General features: G+C 44.4%; 1 protein-coding gene across 1 annotated transcript in view; it reads left to right on the forward strand.

Annotated features, from left to right (window-relative positions):
* Positions 1–14,248, forward strand: part of TEX26 (testis expressed 26) — a 31,539-nt gene that overhangs the window by 13,626 nt on the left and 3,665 nt on the right. The window contains exons 5-7 of the mRNA XM_042945862.1: positions 2,846–3,002; positions 10,196–10,372; positions 12,072–12,233. Of these exons, the coding sequence (XP_042801796.1) occupies positions 2,846–3,002; positions 10,196–10,372; positions 12,072–12,233 (496 nt within the window). The remainder of the gene's footprint in view (positions 1–2,845; positions 3,003–10,195; positions 10,373–12,071; positions 12,234–14,248) is intronic.

Here is a 14,248-nt window from a genome sequence, read left to right on the forward strand (position 1 = left end):
GGGGGTAATTTAGGGAGGTGTCATTTAGATGGTGACAGGCGAATTGAGATTTGAGGGAGGTGAGAGAAAAAGTCATGCCGAAATCTCGGGTGAGAACCTCTCACCCTTTCAAAGGCAAAGCCTTGAGGCCGGAGCGTGGCTGATGTTTCAGGAATTGCAAGGCAATCCAGGCAGCTGGAGAGAAGAAGGAAGTGAGGACAGAAAACAAAGGGGAGGTGCGTTGGAAGGAGGTGAGGGGTAGGTGTGTGAGGGGGGCGTTGTAAATTGTGTAGAGTCCTATAGGCCATTGCAGAGTATAACTATTACTCTGAAATAAGGAAGAGCCACTGCTGAGTTTTGAGAAGAGGGGGTCACATGATTATGCTTTAACGGGTCGCCCTGGCCAAGAGTAGACTATAAGAGCGTAAAGGTGGAAGCCGAGATACTGGCTAAGAGGCTACTGCAATAATCCAGGAGATAAACGATGATGGCTCAGACTAGGGTGTTATGTGTGATTGGAAGAACTGGTCTGCTTCTAAATATATTTCATAGGTAAATAAGGTTTCCTGATGCAAAGAATGTGGGGTGGGAAGCGAAGAGATGCGCCAAGAATGACTCCAGGGATTTAGATTGAAACAGTGGCAAGGATAGAGTGGCCATTAACTGAAAGGTAGAATATTCAAGACTCAGGGGGACGCTCGGGGGTTCGGTTGTGGGAATGTGAAATTAGAAGTGTCTTAGCAAGCTTCCAACTGGAGATCGACAGAAGAAGGACGTTGGGCCATAGGGATCTGTGTTGAGGGAGAGGGTCTAAGCCAAAGATAAATGGGAGTCATCCTATGTATTTGAAACAAATGAGAATGGATGAGATGATCAAGCTAGAAAAGACAAGAGGTTCAAGGACTGAGTCTTGGGGCATTTCACTAACAAGCGGTCAGTGGAAGAAGCAGCAAAATGGACTGAGAAGGGGCAGTCAGTTGTGAAGGAGAAAGCCCAACAGAGCGTGTTGTGCTGAAAACCAAGTGAAGAAAATGAAGGAAAAAGGATCGATCACTGTCAAGGTCAAGGAAGTCAAGGATAGACTTGGCCGTTGGCATGCATGGAATGGAGTTCATGGGTTGCCTTGACAGGAGTAGTTGTGGTTAGAAGAATGCTTGATCAGTGTGAGACAGAGGGCTCCTGGGAGAACTGGCCGAGTCCAGATCTGGGGTGGGAAATGTGCAAGATGAGTCTGGAACTACATAGAAAGAAAAAAAAAAAAAAAAGACTAGAGCTATATCAAAATTAAAGAGGTGCCCACAGGCTCAAAGGTAATTTGAGCTTCAATAAGGATAACATATGCAATAGATTGAGACACCTCAAATATGCTCAAATCTGTGAGTTCTGTTAAAAAAAAAATGGGACCACTTTCAGAGGATGATAAGAAACCAATTCATTATCTTAGAAACTGATGGAAGGAAAACGATCAAGCTCCCACCCCCGCTCCCCCCCTGGTAAACTAAACGGTAGATGAGGGAAAATGTCTCTTTATAAACATATTCTAGCTTACACATGATAAAGAACTGATAGACTATCACCCCCTTTCATCCATTAATCTAGGCATTGAGCATCAACAGCTGGTAACCTCACACAAAGAGAAACAACTATATGTTGTAATCTTCCTTGTCACATACCACTTGCAGTCTTGTCAGAGGGATCTATCCTGAGAGGAGGTCAGTCTCTGCCAATTGTAGGAAATACAGGGAACAGAGGAACTTGCTAAACTACACAATGAGTATGCATTCAACAAAATCCAGAGCGTGGGAACCTCTCCACATCCAATGGCTTGGTTTCTTCAATAGATTATAAGGGAAAGAAGGGGATGGAGAGGGACCCTGAAGATTAAAAGACACGTAAAAGACAAATTCGGGGGCGGTCAATGTATGTAACTATTTTGGGGGGTTTCCTGGAAGGGAAATTGGGAAATATCTAAGTAACTAGAGGGGAAGTAGAGTGAAGGGGGCGTTTTTTTTTGTTTGTTTGTTTGTTTTTTTTTTTTGGGACAGAGAGAGACAGAGCATGAATGGGGGAGGGTCAGAGAGAGAGGGAGACACAGAATCGGAAACAGGCTCCAGGCTCCGAGCCATCAGCCCAGAGCCTGACGCGGGGCTCGAACTCACGGACCGCGAGATCGTGACCTGGCTGAAGTCGGACGCTTAACCGACTGCGCCACCCAGGCGCCCCGGGGGGCATTTTTAAGATAAGAGAAATGAAGGCAAGCTTGGACAGCCATGTCCCCAAAGAGAGGGAGAAATGGAAGTTGCAAGAGACAAGTGAGAATGGGGGGGGGGAGGGGGGGGGTCATGTGCCAGAGTAGGCTAAACACAGTGGTCTCCCATCACAGCGTAATGAGTGCAGATGTGGTGACGTGCCGGGCGGTGTTTGGAGGTTCTCATCAGATGGCTTCAGTTTTCTCAAGGAAATAGGAAGCAAAGTCGTGAGAGTAGGTAGATGGAAAGAGGTGCTGGAGGCTTCAAGTTTCATAATCGTAAAATCTCTTTGGGGGCAAAGAGGAGAGAGCGCCTGCCCTCCCCCTCTTACAGGCTGCTTCTGAGAACTCTGCATGGGAGGCAGGGTGTCTCTTGAAGCCTGAGACTGTCTGCTCCTTGGGCATTTAAAGCCAGGTCAAGAACTCACGTGGGTCTTCTTCTCTGGTCTCAGCTGGAGATTTCTGGTTGGAGGCACACTCTTTGGACTCGGCACACACTGCAGTGTGGTAAGTGGGTGTAGAGGACCCAGAAGAATATGTGCCCACAAACACACATAATCTTCATCCCATTAGGTGAACCTATATCGATTTTCTTGAAAATTGTGTTTGTATTAATAGGATTTCTTTCTCTGGACGTTGCCTCAGGGCCAATCAACAGCATCAATAAAGAGCCACCTCCCTTGGAAAATCGCTGCTACAAAGGAAGAGGTTAGGAAGGCGATAGCAAATCAGTTTATTTCTAGTAATAGAAGAGACTTTGTGGACACAGCAAAAGGTAAACATTTTCATTTTCTCTCTGCTTATATGTTGTGCCGTGGAGTTGCAGTGGGGAACAGCATAGATGCAGTCTCTTTCCTTAAGGAACTCACAATACAGACACAGAAAGAGGCAATTTAGCAAACAAAAGGTCACATATGAAAAGGTGTATCATACGGGAAATTCTGGGTGCCGTGGGTGCACACAGTGGGACATCTAGCCTGACGTTGGGAAGGGGAAGCCAGGAAAGGCTTTCTGGGCCTGGAAAACGAGGATGAAACAGCCCTGCAAAGATGAAGAGGTCAAGTTCAACATGCCATTTCCAATTATTGCTATTTTGAAAAATTAAAACTTTTATTAAACTAATGCATGCGTACATCTAAATCAAATAGTAACCTAATGGCTTATTACAAAGTAATAGCAGTTCTTTGACCCTACTCCCCATTGGTGATCAATTCAATCCTTTCAGTGGTTCTTATGTGATATTCCATATTTTAAAATAATATGCATATACCTTTACCTTTGGTTCATCAATTTTAGATATTGTTGTTGACTTCCTGTTATAGTGGTTGAGGATTTGGCTCTCCTGTAACTCTTCCATCCATTCTCTCTATAATTATATTACAAATTCTTGTTTGATTCAATTGCTAATGTTTATATTGTGATACTGATATGATATATTATGATTATGTAAACATTCATTGCTGAGCTACGTGGTATTTTATAATTGTGTCCTTTCCTTTTTGTTTTCTTTTTTTTTTTTTTACCAGAGTTAATAATTGACTTTTTATTCATATGCTTAGTTTTCTATGGGCCTGTCACTAATTTTTGCCAAATTCTTTATCACATACGTTTCAAGACTTTTTTCCAAACACAGTTTCAAACACTCTATCACTTCTGTTTTTCCCAGAGATCTTCTGCTTGACACCCTTCATCATCCTCTTCTAATCCAGACTGGTTGTTCTGTAGTTTTGCTGCCCCACCTTGCACTGCGACTTCCTTTCTCATCATTCTAAGAATGACTTTGGCCTCTGCCTGCATTGAATCTTGTTTCCTCTTCCTCTTTCTTATCCCTTCTCCCTAGTTTTGCTGAAGGACATCTTTCAGTACGTTCCTAAGAAAGAGTGCACGGGAGGAAGTTTTTTGAGTGCGTTCTGCCCTATTTGGAAATGTCCTTTTTAATTCCTTAAACTTGTCTGATAGTTTGGCTGGATATAAAATTTTAGGTTGATAATCATTTTCCCTCAGAAAGCATTCCTCCAAATATCTTCTAGCATCCAGGATTTCTTTGTACAAAACTGATGCCATTTTGATTCCTGACCCTCTCATATATATTTTTTTTCCTGGCAGCTCTTAAGATCTTTTCTTTATTCCTGACATTATGAATTTCACAACTGTATGCATTAGTGAGAATCTTTTGTCATTGATTATATTGGACAATTAGGGGCCCTAGAAGCTAGAGTCATGTCCTTCAATTCTGGACATTGTTTCCTGCATGTCCCTTCCCACATTTCTCCCATCTCTTTTCTCTGTTCTCTTCTTGAACTCCTATTAGTTGGACTGATCCTCCAATTTTCTCATCTTTTCTCTCCTAGTATCTTTCTCTTTGTATTTTTGTTTTGCTAACTTGAAAATTTCTTTAGCTTTTAATCTAGCTCTTCTATTGGATTTTTATTAATTTACTAGCTTTCTTCCTCCCTTTGATTTTTTATTTGAATAGTAAAATTAATAAGTTTTATTTACTGCAATATATAGACCTCTGATTATTATGGTCTATTATGGTCTGATTATTATGATTATTTTTTAAAACAGCATTCTGTTCTTGTTTTATATATGTAGTAATTCTCTTATAAATTTTAGGATGTTTATGATACACTTAATTTTCAACATTTTCGTCTATTCCTTGCATTGTCTCTATTTTCTGAGTGTTTTAATGGTCTAATGAAAATTTGGTTTTCTGTTCATACTTACAAGAGGGCAGAGGCAGATTTACTATGATGCTAATAAAACTTCTTTTAATTCTTTGGACTCTCTTTTTAAGTGAGTGTAGGCAAAACCTTAATCTCTAAGGTTCGCAAAACCTACAAGGGAGACACACAAATCTGATTGCAAACTACATACAGAGATGGGGCTTATTAGCTGGTACTTGATTTAGGTGGTTAGGTGATAAGCTCTCTTTCTGTTGGGAAACCCCCAAATACCCATATTTATAGGTCAGTTTCTCCAAAGAGAGAAACCCTTGGCTGTTGGCCTTCTGAGAGCAGGATTGGGGAGGAAACTGGGATCTTCCTGCTTCCCATGCAACACTTACTGAGCCCTTCTTTTTCCTGTTCATCTCACTACCCCACCTTCTACTGTGCCTCATGTCCTGGAATCTCCTGAGCTTCTCTCATTCAGTTTTACACCTAATAAATTTCTGGTTAGGAAAGGATCACCAAATGACTGCATGAGGTTAAGAAGATTGTGCAGGAACTCAACCATGCTGTATACAAGCTTTCACCCAAGCTGCTTGTTTTCAGCCTGAGCCTCAGTACCTGCCTTACCATGTTCTTGTTACAGAAGCCTATTGGGGGTCTACAATGTGGATTAGCTCACTGATTTGTTATTCCTTTCGGCAACCACTTAGTTTTAGCTTCCTCTACTTTGCTAATTCAGTTGCCACATCTGTATTTGGTCTCCAGCTTCTAAAAATGTGGTAACCTCTAATCTACTATCATGCTGGTGAAGTTTGGGGAGGGAGGAGTCCAGTATGATATATGATAATTTTTATGAATCTAAATTGGATCATATTATTCCACTGCTTTATTTCACTGGCTTTGCATTATATTTTGTTTTGATTTTGTTTTTGAGAGAGAGAGAGAGAGAGGGCACAAGTGAGTGAGGGGCAGAGAGAGAGGGAGACAGGGAGAGAGAGAAAGAGAGAAACAGGACTCACCTGAAGTGGGGCTCATGTTCACGGGAAGTGGGCTTGTGTTCACCCAAAGTGGGGCTCGTGTTCACCCAAAGCAGGGCTGGAGCTCACGAGAAGTGGGGCATGAGTTCACTTGATGTGGGACTTGAACTCCCATCCAAGTACTAACCAGGCCCAACCCTGCTTAGCTTCTGAGATCAGACGAGATCGGGCGCGTTCAGGGTGGTAGGGACTTGAACTCATGAACCGTGAGATCATGACCTGCACTGAAGTCAGATGCTTAACCCACTGAGCCACCCAGGCTCCCTGCATTGCACTTGGAATGAAATCCAAGTTTCAGTTCCTTCTCTTTGCTCACAAGGTCCTGCAAGACTGCCATAGCCCTTGCTTACCTCCTCACTGTTCCTCCTCCCTCCATCCCCTCGTTCATCAGGCTCCAGCCACATGGGCCTTTTTAAAATTCCTATAGGATACTGTTTCCCCCTACCCCCAACCTTCAACCAGTGCACAGGCTGTCCCCTTTGCCTTCATTGTTCTTCTCCCAGCTCTTTCTGTGATTTTACTGTGTCATTCTGTAGACTCCAGAATGTCCCCTTGCCTGTGAGACCTTTCCTTACTGTTTTAGCTGAAGAAGTGTGCCACCATCTCATTTGTTGCCTTCTAGCACCTGGCATTTTGTAGTCATTTGTTTACTGATTCTTGTTTTTTGTTGTTTTTGCTTTATTCTTTCTTCCACTATTCGGCAGGTGCCCCCAAGGCCTTTATTCACTCAGAATCTAGCATGGTCGGTATAGTCTAGTCTGGGTATGGGAGGTGCTCTGTAAATATTTGTGGAATGATGGAAAAAATATACGGGAAGTACACTTTTTGAAATTAGATGAGTATAGAATCAAAAGACCTCCCTACTTCAGGTAAATATAAAGGGTGATGGGAAAAGATTTGAAATGTCAGCCTTCTTAAAAGATGTCTTCGAGCTTCTAAGCAAAGGCCTTTCTGCATGTACAAATTACCATCTCCCTATGTGTAGATAAATACCCAAGACCTGCCAAGAGTCTCTCCTAAATCTCTTAGCTCCGTCTGTTCCTCTTCCTCCCCAAAGCCACGGCTGCCCGTGTCTCCCCCTTGGATGACCTCTAATCCAGCTCTCTTTTCCAGTTTTGTCGCTTCCGATCCATCACCAGGACCATCACCATAGTTTCCAGATGTGCGAATTGATGTCACCTTCCAGCTGAAAACCTTTCAGTGACTCCCCAGTGTCCTCAGGGGACACTAAGCTAAATGCCTTAAATGCGAGGCTGTACAATCTGGTCCCTACCTGCCATGCCAGCATGCTCCCTCACCAGCCCCCACACTCTCCCCGAGACCATCTGCCTTCCTTCCTCCAGACCCACCGCGCCCCAGGCAGCCTTGTGCCTTGAGCACACACTGCCCCCCTCCCGTGGGCCACCAGCCGCTCCCTTTTTGCAGCCTATGTCTGTCCATAAATGAAGTCCAAAGACAGGCTTCGTGTCTCTCCTGGGAGTCTTCTCTGATCCCCCACGTTTGGATTGCTGGCCTTCCCATATGTTTTTATAGATCTTATTCTTATCTTTTCCACATTATTTATCACCCAATATTGTCATTCTCTCTTTTTTGTTCTGTTTCTCTGGTATTTGAAGCTTCTAAAGCACAGGGGCCATGTCTTATCTTTGTATCTTCATCATTGTATTAAGGCCAATGAGTGAGAAGCAGGAAAAGGTGCTTGTTTACACATTGAGGCCTGGGGAACTTGGCTTCAATGAATTAGAACAGCAGACAGAGACAGCAGAACTGGTTCTTGCTTGGCTGTAGATGATGCGCATGGTCCCAGTGGTTTTGAACAGTCCTTGCTGTAGATGCACGTTTGACTGGGACTTTCTGCAAGTGCCATGCTAATCTTAAATGGGCCAGTTTCTCTCCTTGGGCTATAGGTACACTAGTGCGGCGTCAACTGTTCTCAAGTGAAAAAGAAAGAGTGGGAGCTGAGCTCCTGAGGAGCAGGGATGGCTCCCCGCGAGGAGTCCAGGGCTTGGAGGTGTGGTTACCATTGGGTCACGTTAGCTCTGAGTCATGGTTATCCCGTCAGGGCAAACTTCAGTTCCACTACGGGGACTTCAGGCATAAGTTGGGTCCCTTGGGATCAAGAACTTCTCTTCTTGATGATACTGAAGGAACTCATTAACTGAAATTTTGTAAAGACAATAAAAGCGTGCGTTGAGAAGAACGAGGTCGATTACTGTGATAATGGCTAAGGATCAATGAAGAGTAAGACTTAATCTTTATCTTCAAAGGAACGCAGACTAAGTCTAGGCTCTAACTTTGTCTTTTCTGGGTCTTCACGTCCAATTGCTCCACTACGCTGCTTGATCCTGGTCTACACGGACTAGCCCCTCAAAACCCTTCACAACCTGGTTTCTAACTTACCTCTCCTGATTCACCCTCAGCTACTCCCTGCCCTGCATACCTCACACTCTTGCCAGCGAGATCATACTTAATGAACACAGTGCACAACTTTTGCTGCCCTGTTGACCCATCACCGAAGCACATCCTTCGCTGTGTCTGCCATTTAACTCTTGTCTTCCTTCCCTTCCCCTAACAGAGCTCATTATGCCCTCTCTGGGCTTCTATAGCACCCGTTGAAGGCTCTGAGTCAGTGATTCTTAAGCCTAGGGGAAGCTTGTTTACAATGTAAGTGCCTGGGGCCCCACTTCTAGAGATTCTCCATGTCTGGGATGAGGTTCAGCAACTGTGTTTTGGAAGAAGCTTCCTAGGTAAGTGTGATGTATTATCTCCATGTGAGAACCACGGTTCCAAGGGTTACGGTTACAAGATGTCACATTCCGTATCTGTTTGCCGTGTGTACATCTTTCTAATCACGCTAGTTTGAGGTCGTGCAAGGTAGAACGATGACTAAGTTATTTTTAGCTTTGGCACAGAGCACTTCAAGGACTTCACCAAGAATTTATTTTCCTCCTATAAAGCTACTAGTGATATACAAAAACCAAGGTATAGATGGTGCTTACTAGGAACCATACCAGATGGTTTCCCAAAACATCTTCAGGGATATCCTGTTTTTAAGCCCTTGAGTTGCATCTTCTCTATAACTTTGTCTTCTCCTTGGACAGGTTATGAGGTCATTATGAGGGCCATTGAGTACCCACATCCTCTCTTCCTGACTCATCTAAATGAAGAGGCAGCACGTAGTGAAGCTTTCTCTCACTGTGCTGGTCTAGACGTAAATCATTTCTAAACAGATCATTAAAATGCTCTTGGGTGCCAGTAGATGCCATCACATATTGTTGGATGTACCTTTGAATTAAATATCCATAAAAACTACGGAAAAATGAATTCAGCACAAGACTCGAGTTTAGTTTCAATAGATCGTGGCACCATTCGGATATTGCTCAAGATGGCCATGTTAACATTCTTGTCCTGAATAAAATTGGTGTTGTGTGACGTGCCTCTGAACCACCTTGGTAGCCAGAATTAGGGATGGACTCCCTCTAAGTGAGGTAGCTTGTGCCTCCTCTGTGATCTGGTAGCGCTTGTGGAAGCTGGCGTTTAGTCAGTGCCTCGTAGGTATTTACTGATTATTTATCATCACGTCATCGATATTTGATGAATATTCGTTAGCAGAGTTATTACAACGAAACAATGGCGCCGTTGTCCGCCGGTGACAACGATGTTACCTAACCCTCCATCAGAAAGGGATGAGCTTCAGGTGGTTCTTTCCCAGGTGATGGGGATGGTATGCACTTCTAGGGTTGCCAGATTTAACAAATGAAAATACAGGCTGCCCTGTTATGTTAGAATAACAGTATTGAGTAGATAAGCGAGTATTTTACAAAAATTCTTCGTTATTTATCTGAAATTCAAAGTTAACTGGCATCTTATGTCTTACATGTCAACCGTAGCCTTACCTGAGATCTCTCTCTCCACTCCCCACCTGCCCCAGGGACGAGGCATCCCTACTGGAATGAGGGATGCCTTCTGTGTCCATTGAGCAGAACGGAAGAGAGTTCTAAACTGACATACAATATATTCATTAAAATCCACTTCTAATCATTGGAGCATATACTTCCCATGCCTGATAAAGCAGAAAATTATTTCTTGGTTGAAATATCCATAAAAACGACATTGATTGTACCTCTAAATACGAGAAGAGTGGGTTTACTGTGATAAAATTGGAAGCTACTGCAGGAAGTAAAAAGGGAATGAAAATATGATGCTATTTTAAGTAGCTTACAAGGGGTTACTGCCTTGTGTCTGTGCCTCCATTCCAGCTCAGGAGATTCAGGAAAGTTCTCAGATGTCGCTGGGACAGAAAAAGTTACTTCCTCGACCTGCGGACACTGAGTTTCGACGGAATTACCAAGTTCCAGCTAAAATTCCTGAGCTTCAGGACTTTAGCTTCAGATATGGATGCCACTCAAGCCTCCCAGTTGCTTCTCAGGGTCTAGGTAAGTACACCTTTAGCTTTTAAAGCAACTTTATAGATTCTGTCCTTGTTCCAAGATTCTTCAGCACATTGGGCCCTGGCAGGTAATCTTGGTGACAGTCACAAAGAATGCCAGTGATCCCTGTAAGCCTCCAAGGGATCAAAACTAGGCCTAGCTTCAAACCCAGGGAATGAGTAAGTCCTGGGAAAGAACTGATTCCTTTTGCTGTGAAATGAGTGCACGCTCTGCCTGGGGGCAGCGGTGGGGATTGAGGGACACTTCCTCCTTGTAAAACAAAAGGAAGAATTTAGTTACTCTAAAATGACTAAAAAAAGAGACTGAGTGGGACTGAACTTAGATTTGTCAATCATCCACTGGAAGCTTGACCGTATGGTATGTCCATCAAGTATCTTCAGATTCAGCAACCATTCCATTCACGTATTCTTTTACGATCCTGATTCCTACTGTTTTCAACAGAAAAGCTCTTAAAAGTTCCATGATCAAGCCACCTCCAAGCTACTGGTTAAGAGGATAATTTGCTGTCAGTCTGAGACGGTGATATATTCCTGGTGTGGAGGTGGGACCGAGTAGTACTCTAGACAAAAATCACAGGATAGAAGCTTAGCCTCTCGGGATTAGAAGACAGCGTAGAAGTTACCTCATCTGGATCTCACACCCTGTGGGAATCCCCTCTACCCCGTCCTTGCCAAGGGCTGATGTTTTCACTCTTTGGAGGATACCCCCCACCCCCAAGGCAACTCTTTCATTCTCAGATACTCCAACTCTTGGAAAGTTCTCAATGGCTGGAACCTTCCTTGCTACACTTTGGCTTTGGTTCTACGTCTTCCTACAGAGGTTAACTAGTGTGAGTTATTCTATGAAAACCTTCCTTTATACCTTCCACGCTCTCTACCGAAAGCATTTCCAGACCCTCCAAATGTTCTTCTTAGGATGTAGCATGAAAGTGCCCTCTTCCTCCCCCTGCTTCCTTCCCCTGGCCAGTGGTCCCTGTAAAGGGACGAGCTGGAACTGAAAGCAGTATTTAATGTGTCCTTAAGGTTCAAAGATTGGGCATGCTGTAGAAGTTAGGTTCTCACCTCATGTTTTCATTGCTTTTTTTTTTTTTTCTGTGATAATTCCATGACCATCGGAACCCACATTAAATGAGCAAATATTCAGAATCAAACGTAAGTGATTTTGGTTTTGCTTGCACCTGATGCCTTTATTAGTCTGAACGTGCAATGAGTGCCAGCTGGAGATGTCATCACCGCTCACCTGAACACACCTGGGTCCCTGAGGGACTCCTCTTAGTGTGTCAGCCCGTGTCTGCACAGGGGATGGCACAAAAGGGAAAGAAGCTTCCGTGAAGGCAGTGGTTTACTAAGGAGGTAGTGGATGCTACCATCCCAACACGCTGAGCAGCAGAAGAGTCGATTTCGGGGAGCATTTTTCTGAAAACGGAGGTCAAACTTGAGTCTCCGGCCATCAGCCCCAGTCACCACCACTGCCAACAGCAACGGTCCTGAGTCGGAGCAGCTCTGCTCAGCCCGAGTCCCGGGAGGAGTCACTCATGTACAGCGCCTCCCTTTCCAGCACCTTAAGGGTGATGATTAAGCTCCAAGTGGGTTCAGGGCTGTTGGGGGCTTGCTAGACAAATAAGGGCAGGAATTCTTTCCTCAGTGACAGCCTCCGTGTCTTTCCCTCCCGTATGTCCCTCTAGTCCCTTCCGTGCTGTACAGCCACATGAGGAATCAAGAACGCACAAAGAAGCAGACTACGTACCAAAGCGATTATGGGAAGACCTACCTGGATTTCTTAGTGATTTTAAACTCATTTACTCCCTCTCAAATCACAGAGTACCTTCAGAGTCTTTCCTATAAAGGTAAGAGGAGGTCTTGAGTTACTGTTTAATGGATTTACAGATCATAATACACTGCTTTATGCAAATAGAAACTGTTGCAACTTTCAGCCACTGGAGTTAAATGTTCACAAAAAGATAGATATTGCCTCATAGAAATCCCATAGTTTTGGGTAAGCCTCAGCCCATTGAAAATAACGTTTTCTTTTTCTTTTTGGTTTTTTTTTTTTTATAACGTTTATTTATTTTTGAGACAGAGAGAGACAGAGCATGAATGGGGGAGGGTCAGAGAGAGGGAGATACAGAATCTGAAACAGGCTCCAGGCTCTGAGCTGTCAGCACAGAGCCCGACGCGGGGCTCGAACTCACGGACCGCGAGATCATGACCTGAGCCGAAGTCGGATGCTTAACCGACTGGGCCACCCAGGCGCCCCTCTTTTTTGTTTTTAACTTTTTAGTGTTTATTTTTATTTTTGAGAGAGGGAGAGAGACAGAGTGTGAGCGGGGGACGGGGCAGAGAGAGAGGGAGACGCAGAATCTGAAGCAGGCTCCAGACTGAGCTGTCAGCAAGGAGCCCGATATGGGCCTCGAACCGTGAGATATTGACCTGAGCTGAAGTCGGATGCTTAATCGACTGAGCCACCCAGGTGCCCCGGAAAAAAAGCTTTCTTAAAAGAGGCCCCAGTGACTGTAGCCCCACTTATTACAAAAGAAACACCTAGCTTTTCACTCATTCCTGATCTCGCTCATTTCACTCATTCAGCCCGTGGTTGAATTGCTCCCATACGACTTCTGTTTTTATTACAGTTAAGTGATTTCTTCTGTGGGTGTTTATACTGTCTCACGATTTCGTTTTATCTTATGTGATCTTTATTTCCTGTTTGGTGGTACTTTTTGTGACAGCCTTTTAGAGTACATGAGAATCTCTGTGTATAATGCCCTCAAAAAGAGCGAAGGCCGTGCTCAGGACAGTGTTAGTTCATTCTGCATGACAAAGACTTATCCCAGCTCAGAGCCTGGGGACTGGAATCTCCTCGAGAGCATCTCAGGGGCCGCTGGTCATTCTGTGCCTGTGTAAAATGTCAACTCAGAGCAGTTGGAGAGAAGGAAACTCAACTCCTTCAACAGCTGTGCTCGACACCCACTGCTAGTGACTGCCCTGTCACTTCTCATCTTTGAGCACATGCCCCAGTGCAGACATTTATTTTTATGAAGTATATTCATACGCCACTAAACTAACGTATTAGGTAAGTTATAAAACACACTAAATGCTAAAGGAAGAAGTGCTTCGGGCTGTGTGGGGGTCACTGCCTTGTTTTGTGCCCTGTGCTCGAGCGTAAGCTTGGGTCTTCCGCCAGCTCCTCAGTAATCCTCCTACTGCTCCCTGTCGCCTACCTGCCTTGGTCCCCAATCTCTGTCCTTTGCCTGTCCCCAGCTATGATCGGAATAGCTTGATCTTCTGAAATCTTCACTGAAACCCTTTTATCCTGAGATCTCCTACCCCACACAAAACTGAAACCCTACTGTGGGCAAGACAGAAAAGGGAGTGTGTGTGTGTGTGTGTGTGTGTGTGTAGGGGGGAAAAGAGGATACTTCCCATGATTGCAGACTGAGGGCTGATGGCCCAAAGGCCTTTAAAAAAGCTTAAATGTTGGGTTTTAAGAGGTACAAGAAGCAGGTGTTTTGCCTCACTCTAAGGCAGAAGCAGAAGTCTGTATTTTCCATCGGGAGCCTCATTCCTCTCAGCAGGTGCCTCTCGGCCCGTTTGGCACGTCAAAAGGAAACCAAGAGGCTCTTTGAGGTCGGCTGGTCAGATCTTCCAGGGAGTCATCCCATCAAGCTCAAGCCTGCTTTCTGTTCCTTTTCCCAGCTTGGTTCACATATATAAAACTGTGGTTAGCATCCTGTAAGGTGCTCTTTTCACCTTGGAGCCACATCTGTTTGACCCTATAGAGTGCTCCCAAAGCAGATGCTCCCATCTGCCCAGGGACTTGAAATACAGATGCAGCTGTCGCTTCTCTGCCTGCGTGGAAAAACTG

The sequence above is a fragment of the Panthera leo genome, chromosome A1, assembly GCF_018350215.1.
Source record: "Panthera leo isolate Ple1 chromosome A1, P.leo_Ple1_pat1.1, whole genome shotgun sequence".
Taxonomy (NCBI): domain Eukaryota; kingdom Metazoa; phylum Chordata; class Mammalia; order Carnivora; family Felidae; genus Panthera; species Panthera leo.